The sequence below is a fragment of the Micromys minutus genome (assembly GCF_963924665.1).
Source record: "Micromys minutus genome assembly, chromosome: 6".
Classification (NCBI taxonomy): Eukaryota; Metazoa; Chordata; class Mammalia; order Rodentia; family Muridae; genus Micromys; species Micromys minutus.
In genome coordinates this window covers 62,825,933-62,839,767 of record NC_137975.1, presented here as the reverse complement: position 1 = coordinate 62,839,767, position 13,835 = coordinate 62,825,933, and the positions used below count along the sequence as shown (strand labels likewise).

Sequence of the window (13,835 nt, the reverse complement as noted above, 5' to 3'; positions counted from 1 at the left end):
AATAGAAAATTAAATTTGGGGGCTGGAGGAAAACTTAAAGATGCTAAATACTATAGCCCTTCGATTATACTAGTTTCTCAGGCATTACAACAACTTAAATTCAATGTGCCTCCCTGTATTTTCTCAGGGAGAAATAACCAATTTGTGGTTCATTTATTTTTTGTTTCTCTCAGAAATAATACTCATGTATAGTATTCACTGTGTCAGCCAACACTTTTATATTATGTACTGATAAGGTACAAGCTTAGATTTAAAAATATCTTGTATTTAAAATATCTTACTTTCTATTATTTTCTTAACAAGCAAAAATGAGGATTAACCCATGGCATATGACTGACAAATAATATTAAATACAGCAAAAAGAAGTACAGCAAAATTTAAGTGACCTACCAGTACAAGTCACAACATTTAGGGTACAGGAATGATGCATATATAAAAATATGTATCCCTCAAAGCAATAGTCGGTTTCTTGTGCCTCAACTTTTGTCTTACCAAAGGGCAAAGAAGCAAGCACTAGTTTCCTCAAGTGCTCAACAACAGAGAGGACTACAGCTTTGTTCCATGTGATAAGACTATTGAGAAGTCACTTTTATTAAGCTATGACTTCCCAAGCCAGAGTACTGTACCACTGTATAACACAAACCTTCTATACCTTAGTCAATGATTGCAGGTCACCAGAATGCACACAACTTCTGGAACAGACACAAAGCCTGGTGCTAGTGTCCCTACTTCCCCAGACAGGTAACTGTTGGACTCATTAGCTGGAAAGCAGCAGCAATTCCAAGTATAAAATTAACTTTCAGGATTAATTTGGACAGAAACTGTCTCCTCTTTTTGACTGAATACAACCTTTTTCTAGGAGCATACTTAAAAAACAAAAAAAAAGAACAAACCTATGCTAAATCACAGATAATTTTCTTTATCTATTTTAAAGTGTACAATGTAGCCACAAATACAAAGAAATTGTAAAAAATATACCACCAAACATAATACATTCTTAAGCCCCAATCCCATTTTTGGTACCTGAAATGCAAACGTGCCCCTGGGGTACCACTCTCCAAATGTTTGGCTCTGCTTAGTTCTATTACCTAACACAGCATCTGGCTCTTAACCTTGATGACTGATTTAAAACTCAAGCTCTTTCCTTATAATTATCCAACGTGTTTGTAATATAAAACAAAGCCAAAGTTTTTTTTAAAAGCAATTTCTAATGTCATACATGCAGAAGTAAAGTGAGCCATTTGTTCTTAGCTATGAAGCTTACGTCTTTGTGAAGCTGAATCCAGTAGTATGAAAATAGCTGTGATGTGTTTTCTCCACAGAGATGCAACCTAAAGAAAGGCCTCTCTAGCACAGCAGGCCATGTACGAACATTTAGTCTGTGTTAACAATGCTGTGAGAAGAACTAAGGGAAACCTATTTATGTGGTTTTCTGTACTATGTATCCAAATTTTATTGTTTCTGAGTGACAGAAGTGAGTGATAGAGTGAAGCCAATCAAACACAATCAATGCCATGAATCTTAATAAAAGATTAAAATCTCTCAAATTTAAAAAGTCACAGCTCTAAAAGTAATTTCCGATGTTGAAATCACAAAAGGCCAAATTCCGATCTTACTGAGGTAGACCATAGAGGTAGACTTTGTCAGAGGGACAGAATGAGGATCAAGGTTAAGGATGGGGTTAGCCCAAGTAAGACATAGGATGGTAGCACATGAGAGAAGTACCTAGAAACCTGGTCAGACATCATCTTGAATATGTCTGTGAAGTTGTTCAGAGATTGGTATGCACCTGAATAGACCAACTAGGGATGGTCACCACCGATATGAGCTGATACCAACTACCCAGCAAGGAGATTAGAACATTGGCAGTAAGCATGCCCTACATGCACAAAGGCCTGAGTTCAACCCCCACCAGAGGAAAAACAATGGCACAAAATAAAAAAAAGTCCAGAATCAGCAGCCTCTGGACTCCCAAGAGTAAGCAGGCATTTAGCTTACTACTATTTAAAAGTGTCAGCATTACTTTTGTACAATTTGTTTGCTGTAACTTTTGTTGTTGTCTATCTCAATACTGGAGATACAAACAGCATTCACTTTTGTCTCTATAAAGGCACCTATGGTACTGAATTTCAGTATCAATAGTTTGCATATGTGAAAGCAATGAAATAAGTAGTTGTCCTCATTATATACTCGGACTCCTATTCGATAAAAATTTCTAAGACTTCAGCTTTCTCTGACTATAAATGTAATACTGGCCCAAATGGCTTTGATCAACCTTTGATCAACCTTGACAGAAGACTTGGGCTATTCACCTTGGCATTACAGAGGACTAGAGTTATAAAGCCAGATGTATGTAATTGTCAGTGCTTGTGATACACATGTAGACTTTTGCTTTCTGACTTGGTTCTTTATGAATGCAGCAATCTGCTTGTAACTTTATGTGATTTGTGTGAATAAATCTGAGTATTTAGCTTTACAAAAATGTTTCTGTTCTTACATATATTATTGTAGAAAGTGGCCCAAGAAGTATTATGCCAACATTTTTTTCCTCTCTCTCTACTATAAATCTCTATTTTAAAAATGTAAGCAAAGCAAGGTGTACTGCATGCATTTAATCTTGGCATCAGAGAAGCAGAAGGTGGGTAGATCTCTGGGGTTTGAGGCAACCCTGGGTCTCTATAGCAATTTATAAGGAAGCCAGGGCTACACAGAGAAACTATCTCTAAACACACACACACACACACACACAATGTATTCTACAGAATTTTAAATATTTTTCCATAACTATTTGTGAGATTTAAAACTTTTAATACTTCTGAAATTTTAGACTTCAGGAGTTTCCATCATCTTTTAATTTCAACATCTGGGAATATAGCATATTGGTATTGTGGGGAATTCTGACTTAAAGCTAGGCCCAAAGATTTGATATATACTTTGTACTGATTACCAATAAAAGTATTCATCTGAAGAAAAAACCCAAAAACAAAATCTAGTGTCATAGAGTTACAATTATAGCTTTATAATCCATTTCTGGTTTTAAGTTTAAAAACAAAAACATAATAACTCCTCTACCAACACAGTTTTTTATGAAAATTTTCATCTACTTTTAAACCAGAAACAATCAAGGCAACACAGACATAAATGAGCCACCAAAATGTGTGGCTCCATTCAGTAGCACTATGTGCAGGGAAGGCAAAGGTCAGAAAGTGAACCAAGTGGCATTAAGGGATTACCGTAAGTGAGGATATACAGGGGTTTTCCATTTGTGTCCATGGTGGTCAGACAGGGAGCCTTCGGAGAGATGGTTCCCCATCGTTGTAGTGCAGCTTCTAAAGAGGGTGGCCAGTTTGTGACAACTCCCAACTGCTCCCCCCTTGTGGCCAGCATCTGGGCGCCCTCTGGCTTTGGTTGGTTCGGATCTGGTTGTTGAACTAAATACATTTAAACATACAATATTTTTAAGAAAAAAGATACCCATTTAGTAATTTTTTAGTTGTTTATAAAAAGTCTAAGAGATTGATACTTAAGGCTGGTGGCAAAGATGCTTTTCTAAAATCAAACCACTATGAATATAACAAAAGCACTGAGTTCTTACAATTTCCAAGGCAGCACAGAATGCAGAACTTAGGTGGGTGTGAGAACATTTGTAGATAACAGACAAAACCAAACCATATGCCTAGAGTCTCACATTTAAATGCATGGGTTTAAAGTCAAAATTGTTAGCACACAGTATTCAAAGCTCAAAAAGGCTCAGTTCTTACATTATATTTTTCCATTGAAGGACAAGATATAGACAGAAATCTACAAATGCTCTGAATGACAAAAGGATAGTAAAAGTACTTTCAAGAGTGAAACTTGAAGCCTCATAGAACACAATCCTCTGGTTTTTAGTTTAGATAAGAGTGAAAGTGAAATTATTCCCCCTATTTCTAGAAAAGTGTTCTCTCGGAGATTGAGGTATCACTTCAACCTGTTATCTGGAAAATCAGCAAAGTCTTCCATAAATGTTATTGTATTTTTCAATTTTCATGTGTATAATTGCATTGTGTGCATGTGTGTATGTGTGGTATGTGGTCACATATACATATGAGTGTGCATTTGGAGGCTGGAGGCTGATGTGAGGAACTGTCTTCCATCATTCCTCTACCTTATCCACACTGAGGCAGTGTATCTCAGTCAAATCCACAACTCACAGATGAGGCTAGTCTCAGCAGCTTTCTCTGGTGATCTTGTCTATACTTTCCCAAACTGCATTTTGCATGAATTCTAGGGCTCTGAAATCCTATCCTCACACCTGTGCCAAGCACTTTTTCCCAGAGTCATCTGTTTCTCCATCCCTCAGCTGAGTCTTAACTTCAGTTAACAAATAACAAGACCCTTGGGTTTGATCCAACAACAGAACACTTTTATTTCAATTTTAAGTTGTCTAGTTGAAGCCCCCACCATTCATTCTAACTGAGGTAGGGGGCAGAGTTCCTACTGTGTTTCTCCAATCTTATGAAGCTTTTGTAGAAAAATGCCCTTTGGCTTTGAACCAAGGATCTCTATAATTTCATTTTGCTTTTATATCACAGCACTAAGTCCTTACAATGAGGCCTAAGTCACAGAACAGCATCACATTGCACTGAGGGGCAGATGGCTTCAAACTCTAATTGTGTAGCACTTGGTGTACCTTTCAGATATGGGAACAGCAACCTACACTGACTTAGAATTCTATTATTATGGGAAGGCTAGATTATCACTCTTAAAAAATAAAGTCACTTTGAATAAAATGTAGTACTGTACAAAGAGCCAAGGACTTCATAAAATAAAGGGTAGAAAAAAAAATACTTACCTTCTAATAATTCCTCAAAGTCATCAACAAAAAATTCCCGTAATGGTGGCCGCTTCGGTCGTTTAAGGGTATTGACAAGCTGCTGAATTTTTGCTGATACCCGGCTACTTACTGGTACACCTGAAAAACAGGAACCACATAAAATAAACTCTGGAAGAAATAAGAATTTATGACAAATTTTCCAAACAACGTTTTTGTTTCCAGTAATGGGGATACATCATAAGGCCTAATACCTACTAGACAAGGCATCTAAGCACTGACGTGTATCTCCATTAGTTCATAAAAATGTTTAAAATGTACTTTCAGAGCCAAAAAATAAGTATAGCTCTGAAAACATGGAAAGTAGTCATAATTCTCAACATCTAAACACAGTATTCTTTTCATCAATTAATCCAAATCAATTGGGTTCTGATGAATCCAAAACCAGTGGTTTAGAAGCATCGGTCAGAGTCACTACCCCTGGGTGTGACTCTGAGGTGAGGGTATACACAGTATGAAACACGAAACTGCACAGCACAGGAGTCAGAATTTACCTAATTCTGACAGCTATTTAGAATGAATAACCTAATTCTAACATAATTTAGACAGAATTTATCCAATTGTGAAACTTGACAGATTTCAAAGATGACAAAAAGTTTTTAAAATAATGACAAGAAGAACCTCAGTGATCAGTTTTAATAATGGGTATACAAGAGAATTAAAACAATGCAGTAGGATGGAAGCACAGCCAATTCTGTAATGATATAGTTTTAATCGGTATTTATGTATAAGTAGCATTAGGACTTCAACCATGCTGAGGACGGCATGCCATTTGTTAAAGAGATGACCAGAGCAAGATTGTGAGCCACCCAGTTATCCTTGCAACAACAACATTGGAAGGAACATGTATTGCAGCATGTTGATACTGTTTTGTCCATTTTTCATAAAGTTTTTAAAAAGTGTAACTTTACTGCCAGATCCTATGCTAACTTTTATAACCCTGGCAGTAATACAACAAAGAAGAATAGAACATCTGAGGTTTGCATTCAACATCAGGAATTAGTAATGTTACTATAAAACACCATGATTTAAAATACCCAAACTAAGAGAAGCCTTTTATTCTGTTTTATCAAAGCACTGATAATTTACTTCCAATTTTGAGGGGGAAAAGGATGACTCCATCTCCTAAAATCTAAGGCATTAACAACACCCATGTACTTCATTGTTTTTCCGTTTAACTTCATTTTGCCTTCTGAAGGCATTCAAGGTCTTAACATTTATACTGTAATTTCTTAAAGACTAATGATTCAACCAGTTTTAGTTATGCATTAGCAAAAACACCAACATCTCATTAAATCTATTTCTTCTAATGGCTAAATTGTGCAATATTTACATTCTTTTTAATAAGGAGAAATCCTTAAACATTGTGGGGATAATTCACATTTTCTGGTCGGCTCTCTTTCTAGTGAAGTTCCTAAGGAAGCTGACAAGCAATGAGTGTCTAGAAGTGACATTCAGTCAGAGTAAAGGCAGAAGTACAAAGTTCAGGAGGAAGCACCTCACTGTAAGACATACCATCCCCAGTCTCCATGAGCTCAGCATTGCCATACTTTGGTGCTGTCCGGGATGTGGTAGAGCCCTGCGGCCTTTCCACTTGTATTGAGTGTTCTGAGGTGTATGTGGTTACATCAGGAGGTGCAGAATGATTTTCTGTAAAAATAAAAAGCATAGGAGACAATTTTCTTATGAGCCTCATGGTTATTCTGAAGGTCAAACAATTAGGGCCTCAAAAATGTGTAGAATATGACAAACTCATACAAAAGGACCTTTCTGATCTACTACAGTGACACAAGCCTGTGTTCCAAACACTTGGAAGCAGACGCAATGAAGATCACAATTTTTGAGGTGAGCCTAGCCCTATATAGGAAAAGACCATACCTTATTAAAAAACAAAAACAAACAAAAAAAAATCTCTAAACAAAGTCAACCACAAAACTCCCAAAGGTAATTAATGTTAAAATAATGTGTACCATGTCTCCAGTGAAAAGCGGGTAAAAATTCAAATTTAATTTCATAACAGGTGCAAGATCAATGACTCGCTGTAGCATTTTAAGTATTGTCCAACATGACGAGAGAATAAAGAATTACGAACTTTGTGTTTGTTCATAGAAGCAAGGCTCTTTTCTTAGAGGCAGCAAACAACTCAAGCTTTGATCCTGATTGCCCAGGACTTAAAGGGCAACACTGTTGATTCCAGGAGGGCCTGGGAAACATTTTAATTTCCTTGTGCCTCAGTTTTCCTACCTATCGAAATGAAGCAATAATAGTGATCACCTTAGATATTGGGTAAATGGAACAAATTAAGACATGCAAAATTCTCTAGATATTCCTGATAAATGGTGAGCGATGTCAAGAAACAGCTAATTAAAAAATGAATAATATTAAATAGTTACTCATAAAAGCTTATCATCTAATGTGTATTAAGTGTCACACTATGGCCATCTTATTTAGAGTTACTACTGCAGTGATAAAATACCATGACCAAACAAACATGGGGAAGAAGGGGATTATCTGGCTCACACTTTTACAGCATTGCTCATTGTCAAAGAGATTCAGGACAGCCACTCAAACAGGGAAGAAATTCAGAGGCAGGAGCTGATACAAAAACCATGGAGAGGTGCTGCTTACTGACTTACATCCATAGTTTGCTCAGCCTGCTTCAATATAGAACCCAGGACCACCAGCACAGAGACAGCACAAACTATAATAAGTGAGTGGGCTCTCCCTTATTAATCACTAAAGAAATGCTCTACCAGCTTGCCTACAGCCTGAACTTACTTAGGCATTTTCTTGATTGAGGTTCCTCCTCTCAGACGACTTTAGCTTGTATCAAGTTAGCATAGAACTATCCAGTACAAATGGCCAAGGAACAGGGCAAACTTTCCCTATAATATTCAGAGTTAAGCTCCTCAATGGTTAAATGGCAATAGAACAGTTTTTATAATTATTAGAGCAATAAGGCCATGTCCAAGAGATGATCAAGGAATTAAACATATGTAAGTTCTAATAATGTATTATCAGAATACTAATTTTTATTCACCAATGCATATTTCATGGAATCTTTAGATTGCTTCCTTTATACTACTCCATGTTACAAGTCTTATACTACCTGGAGGTGGCTGTCTTAGTCACTGTTCTATTGTTGTGAAGAGAAACCAAGACCAAGGCAATTCTTTTTTTTTTAAAGATAAGATTTATTTTATGCGTATGAGTACACTATAGTTGTCTTCAGACAAACCAGAAGAGAGCATCAGATCCCATTACAGATGGTTGTGAGCCACCATGTAGTTGCTGGGAATTGAACTCAGGACCTCTGGAAGAATAGCCAATGCTCTTAAATCACTGAGTAACACTCTCCAGCCCCAACCAAAGCAATTCTTATAAAAGAAAGCATTTGATTGGAGGCTTGCTTATAGCTCCAAGCTCAGTCCATTATTGCCACAGCAGGAGCATGGCAGTAGGCACAGCAGGCAGGGTGCTAGAACAGTAGTTGAGAGCTACATCTTGATCTGGTGGCAGACAGACTGAACCTGGGCCCAGCATGGGCTTTTAAATCCTCAAAACCCACCACACATACATTTCCTCCAACAAGGCCACATCTCCTAACCACTTCAAACAGTGCCACTATCTAAGGACTAGGCATTCAATATTCTAACCTATAGGGGACATTCTTATTCAAACCACCAGGACATTCCTATAGAAGTCTTTCTTCTTTGGCCTCTTTAACCATAAACTCAGCTTCTGTTTCATAAACACTTCCATCAATGAAAGCACAAAAAACACCACATAGGGGAAACATTGTATCAAACAGGCTATAAAAAGCACACTTTTATAGTCAGAGAACTAAAAAAAAAAAAAAAAAAAAGAGAGAGAGAGAGAGAAAGATGAAGGCCCCCCCTGTTGGATCTTAGGCACAGATGTGCACAAGAGTTGAATTAGTTGGTTGAATTATAATCCATTGGTTGTATGAGGCTTGAGTCAGGGATGTTTTGAAGAATCAAAAGTGACAACAGACTCCTAAAAAGACCATTTACCATGTTCCTTCCTCAGAGTATCTGCTCTTTCATGGTCGGAATCCTCAGCTTGCAACTCAACTTTCAGTACATCAGAATGTGACTGGATATTTTGCAGATGGTTACAAAAACAAACAAAAACAAAACTAGTGAAATGTACCCCAACCCAACCCACTATATTTGATGGACTTATCAGAAAGGGGTATAAGACCAGAGAAATGGCTCAGTAAATTACTGAGCAAGTCTGATGACATTTGTTTGATCCCAAAATCCCAAAACGGGGAAAAGAAACAACGGACTTCCAAAAGTTATCTTCTGACCTCCACATATATTCCATGTAACACACATTCTCTCAACATGCATACTGAAACAAACCAACAAACATGCTGTCAACTAGGTAAATAATTTTTAAAAAAAGACTCAGGATTGCAGACATTGACAGAGACATTACAAAAGACATGGCTCTCTCCAAGCTAGGGAGAAAGGCCTCTGAGATCTCAACAATGCTTGTTGCCTGCATGTCTAGGCCCCACGGCTGAGGGATCATAAATATTCCCTGCTCAAGTCTCACAATCCATGGCATTTTACTATGACCAGCAAATAAACAACTCCACATCCTTACGGGCAATTTCTGAGATCCTTGCCCCAGGAAGGTGTGTCTCTGTCAGAAATAGTCATGTGAGTACTAGAGGGAGGAGCAGTAGGGAGGACATGCCATTCGATTATCCCTATGAGTAGAAGTAGGAAAAGAGAATCATCAAGTTTTCTCTTTACCTTCTTCAACTCTGTATTTATCCTTGTTACATTCCATCTGTATTTCTGCCAAATAGGCTCTTGTTGATGTTTCCAAATGATTTAATTCTTTAGAACTCTGTCTACTAACTCATGGCTAATCACTATATCGTCTGAAGCATACCATCACAAAACAAACAAACGCACATCCCACAATGTAATGAACAAGATACAAAAGGCATTCTATACAATAGCAACCCCGAGTCTGAAAGTCCTGAGGTTCAATTTGATTAACATTAGTCATGCATTTCAACATACTGTATCATTAGGGCTATAAACAGAATTCCTACTTCTGGGAGGGGGTGAATAATGATTCTAATATAGAAAATAGAAACAGTGACAGCCGTGTAATTTCAAGTGTTTCCAGATTTGTATGTGCTGGTTAGTTTTATTATTATTATTATTATTATTATTGGATACATTTTATTTACATTTCAAATGTTATCCGCTTTCCCAGTATCCCCTCCATAAACATACTTTCCCATCCCTCCTACCCCTGCTTCTGTGTGTGTGCTCCCCACCCACCTCTCCACCCTGACATTACCCTACACTGGGGCATTGAGCCTTGGCAAGACAAAGGGCTTCACCTCCAATTGATGCCCAACAAAGGTCACTTTCTGCTACATGTGCAGACGGAGCCATGGGTCCATCCATGTGTAGTATATAGAAAGTGGTTTAGGCCTTAGGAGCTCCGAGTGATTTGGTATTGCTATTCTTATGGGGTTGCAAACAAACCCCTTTAGCTCCCTTCAATCCTTTCTCTAACTCATCCATTGAGAACCCTGTTCTCAGTTCAATAGTTGGCTGTGAGCATCCAGCACTGTATTTGTCATGATCTGGCAGAGTCGCTCAAGATGTAGCTATATTAAGCTCCTGTCAGCAATATTGTTTGGGTTTAGTGGCTGCATATGGGCTGGATCTCCAGGTGGGGCTGGCCCTGGATGGCCTTTTCTTCAGTCTCTGCTTGAAATTTTGTCTCAGCATTTCCTCCTGTGAATATTTTTGTTCCTCCTTTTAAGGACTAAAGCATCTGTACTTTGGTTGTCCTCTTTTTGAGCTTTATGAGGTCTATGAATTATATCTTAGGTAATCTGAGCTTTTGAGCTAATATCCACTTATCAGTGAGTGCATACAGTGTGTGTGTGTGTGTGTGTGTGTGTGTGTGTGTGTGTGTATGTGTATGTGTATGTGTATGTTGTTTGGGGAGGTGGTGATTGGATTACCTCAATCAGGATATTTTCTAGTTCCATCCATTTGCCAAAGAATTTCATAAAGTCATTATTTTAATAGCTGAGTAGTATTCCATTGTGTTAATGTACTACGTTTTCTGTATCCATTCATCTGTTGAAGGACTTCTGGGTTCTTTCCAACTCCTATATTATATATAAGGCTGCTATGAACATTCTGGAGCACATGCCCTTGTATGCTGGAGCATCTTTGGGGTATATGCCCAGGAGTGAAATAGCTGGGTTTTCAGGTGGTACTATGTCCAATTTTCTGAGGAACCACCAGACTGATTTCCAGAGTTGTACCAGCTTGCAACCCCACTAACAATGGAGGAGTGTTCCTCTTTTTCCACATCCTTGCCAGCATCTGCTGTCACCTGAGTTTTTGATCTTAGCCATTCTGAATGGTGTGAGGTGGAATCTCAGGGTTGTTTTGATTTCAATTTCCCTGATGAGTAAAGGTGTTGAACATTTTAGGTGCTTCTCAGCCATTCAGCACTGCACAGTTGAGAATTTTCTGTTTAGCTCTATCCCCCACTTTTAATAGAGTTATTTGATTCTGTAGAGTCTAACTTCTTGATTGAATATTTGCCCTCTATCAGATGTAGGATTGGCAAAGATCTTTTTCCATTCTATTGGTTGCTGTTTTGTCCTAATGACAGTGTCCTTTGCCTTAAAGAAACTTTGCAATTTTAGGAGATCCCATTTGTCAATTCTTGATCTTAGAACATAAGCCACTGGTGTTCTGTTCAGGAAATTTTTCCCAGTGCTCATGTGTTCGAGGCTCTTCCCCACTTTCTCTTCCATTACTTTCAGTGTATCTGTCTTTTTGTGGAGGTCCTTGATCCACTTGGACTTGACATTGTACGATGAGTTAAGTATGGAATGATTTGTATTCTTCTACATGCTGAACAATAGTTGGACCAGCATCATTTGTTGAAAATGCTGCCTTTCATCCACTGGAAGGGTTTAGTTCCTTTGTCAAAGATCACATGACCATACATGTGTGGGTTCATTTCTGGGTCTTCAATTCTGTTCCATTGATCTACCTGCCTGTCTCTGCACCAATACCATGCAGTTCTTATCAGGATTGCTCTGTAATACAGCTTGAGGCCAAAGATGGTGATTCCCCCAGAAGTTCTTTCATTGTTGAGAATAATTTGACATCCTGGGTTTTTTTGTTATTCCAAAGTATTTGATAATATTATTTGCGACTATTGTGAAGAGTGTTGATTCCCTAATTTCTTTCTAAATCTTTATCCTTTGAGTAAAGGAAGGCTTCTGGTTTTTTTTTTTTTTTTTTTTTTTTTTTTTTTTTTTTAAGTTAATTTTATAGCCAGCCATTTTGCTGAAGTTGCTTATCAGCTGTAAGACTTTTATGGTAGAATTTTTGGGGCCATTTAAGTATACTATTATATCATCTGAAAATAGTGATATTTTGACTTCTTCCTTTCTAATTTGTATCCCTCTGACCTCCTGTTGTCTAATTGCTCTGGATAGGACTTTGAGTACTATATTGAATAGGTAGGGAGAGAGTGGGCAGCCTTGTCTAGTCCCTGAATTTAGTAAGATTTCTTCAAGTTTCTCTCCATTTAATTTGATGTTGGCTACTGGTTTACTCAATATTGCTTTTACTATGTTAAGGTATGAGCCTTGAATTCCTGATCTTTCTAAGACTTTTAACATAAAGAACTGTTGAATTTTGTCAAATGCTTTTTCAGCATCTAATGAGATGATCATGTGTTGGTTTTATTTTGAGTTTGTTTATATAGTGGATTAGGTTGATGTTTTTCCATATATTGAACCATCCCTGCATCCCTAGAATGAAGCCTACTTGATTGTGATGGATGATCATTCTGATGTGTTCTTCGATTCGGTTTGCAAGAATCTTGAGTATTTTTGCATCAATATTCATAAGGGAAATTTGTCTGAAGTTTTCTTTCTTTGTTGGATCTGATGATGCCAAGTAGCCTTGGTTTCTGTTGCTTATGTTCTTGGGCTTGCCTCTTGCCATCTGCTTATCTCTGGTGTTAGCTGGTCTTGCTGATTCTGACAGTACTTGACCTTCCTGTAAGCCTGTGTGGCAGCCCTTCTGGGGGACCAGCTCTCTCCCAGCAGGGTCTGGGTACAGAAAGCTCTGGCACAGGGTCAGCTCTGGGTTCAGTAGGAAAACCTGCTGGTTAGTTTTTATTATTTGCTTGACACAACCTAGGACACATGGAGGGAGGAAACTTTATTTGAAGAACTGCTCAATTAGAGAGGCCTATGGCCTAAGGACTGAAGAACTAATTCTCTTAATTGATGATTGATATGAGAGGGCCCGGCCAACTGTGGGAAGTATTATCCACAGGCAGGATATCTTGGACTACACAAGAAAGCTAGCTGAGCCAGTAAGAAGCATTGCTCACATGGTTTCCCACTGTTTCTGCCCTGACATCCCCCAGTGATGAATTATTACCTGGAAGTATAAGGTGAGATAAACCCTCTCCTCCCCAAGTTGCTTCTGGTCAGAGTATTTTATCACAGCTGAAGAAAGAAAAGCAGAACAGTCGATGTACCACCTTGCCTCTTTTCCCTCACAATCCTCACATTTGTCCTCCTACAGGATAAAGCTACCAGTACTTTATAAACTGCCACTATAATGACACAGGGCACTTATTCTAATGTATGTCAGGACTAGAGGAATGTTGTACAGGTTCTTGCATACAGCATCTGCTCTGGAAATACCTGCTGAGAGGTGAAGAAAAAGTAGGTTCAGACCAAAAGGGTAGGTTCAAGGTTTCAAATGCTCATAAGCTCTAAGCTGGAGGCCAAGTAGTTCCTATGCATCAGGAAAAACTTGAAGAACTCTCTTATCACAGGGATTTGTGTCTTTTTAAGATGGCTCACTGCTCAGCTGATTCACGAGGCTCTTTTGGTTGTTCTGTGTGT

At 38.2% G+C, this 13,835-nt stretch overlaps 1 protein-coding gene across 5 annotated transcripts in view; it reads right to left on the bottom strand.

Annotated features, from left to right (window-relative positions):
* The window catches only part of DIP2C (disco interacting protein 2 homolog C), a 358,059-nt gene that overhangs the window by 108,988 nt on the left and 235,236 nt on the right, over window positions 1-13,835 (bottom strand). For all 5 annotated transcript variants that reach the window (XM_080917646.1, XM_080917643.1, XM_080917645.1 and 2 more), the window contains 3 exons: window positions 6,389-6,523; window positions 4,835-4,954; window positions 3,234-3,431 (listed from right to left, as the gene is read on the bottom strand). In XM_080917646.1, the coding sequence (XP_080773772.1) occupies window positions 3,234-3,431; window positions 4,835-4,954; window positions 6,389-6,523 (453 nt within the window). The remainder of the gene's footprint in view (window positions 1-3,233; window positions 3,432-4,834; window positions 4,955-6,388; window positions 6,524-13,835) is intronic.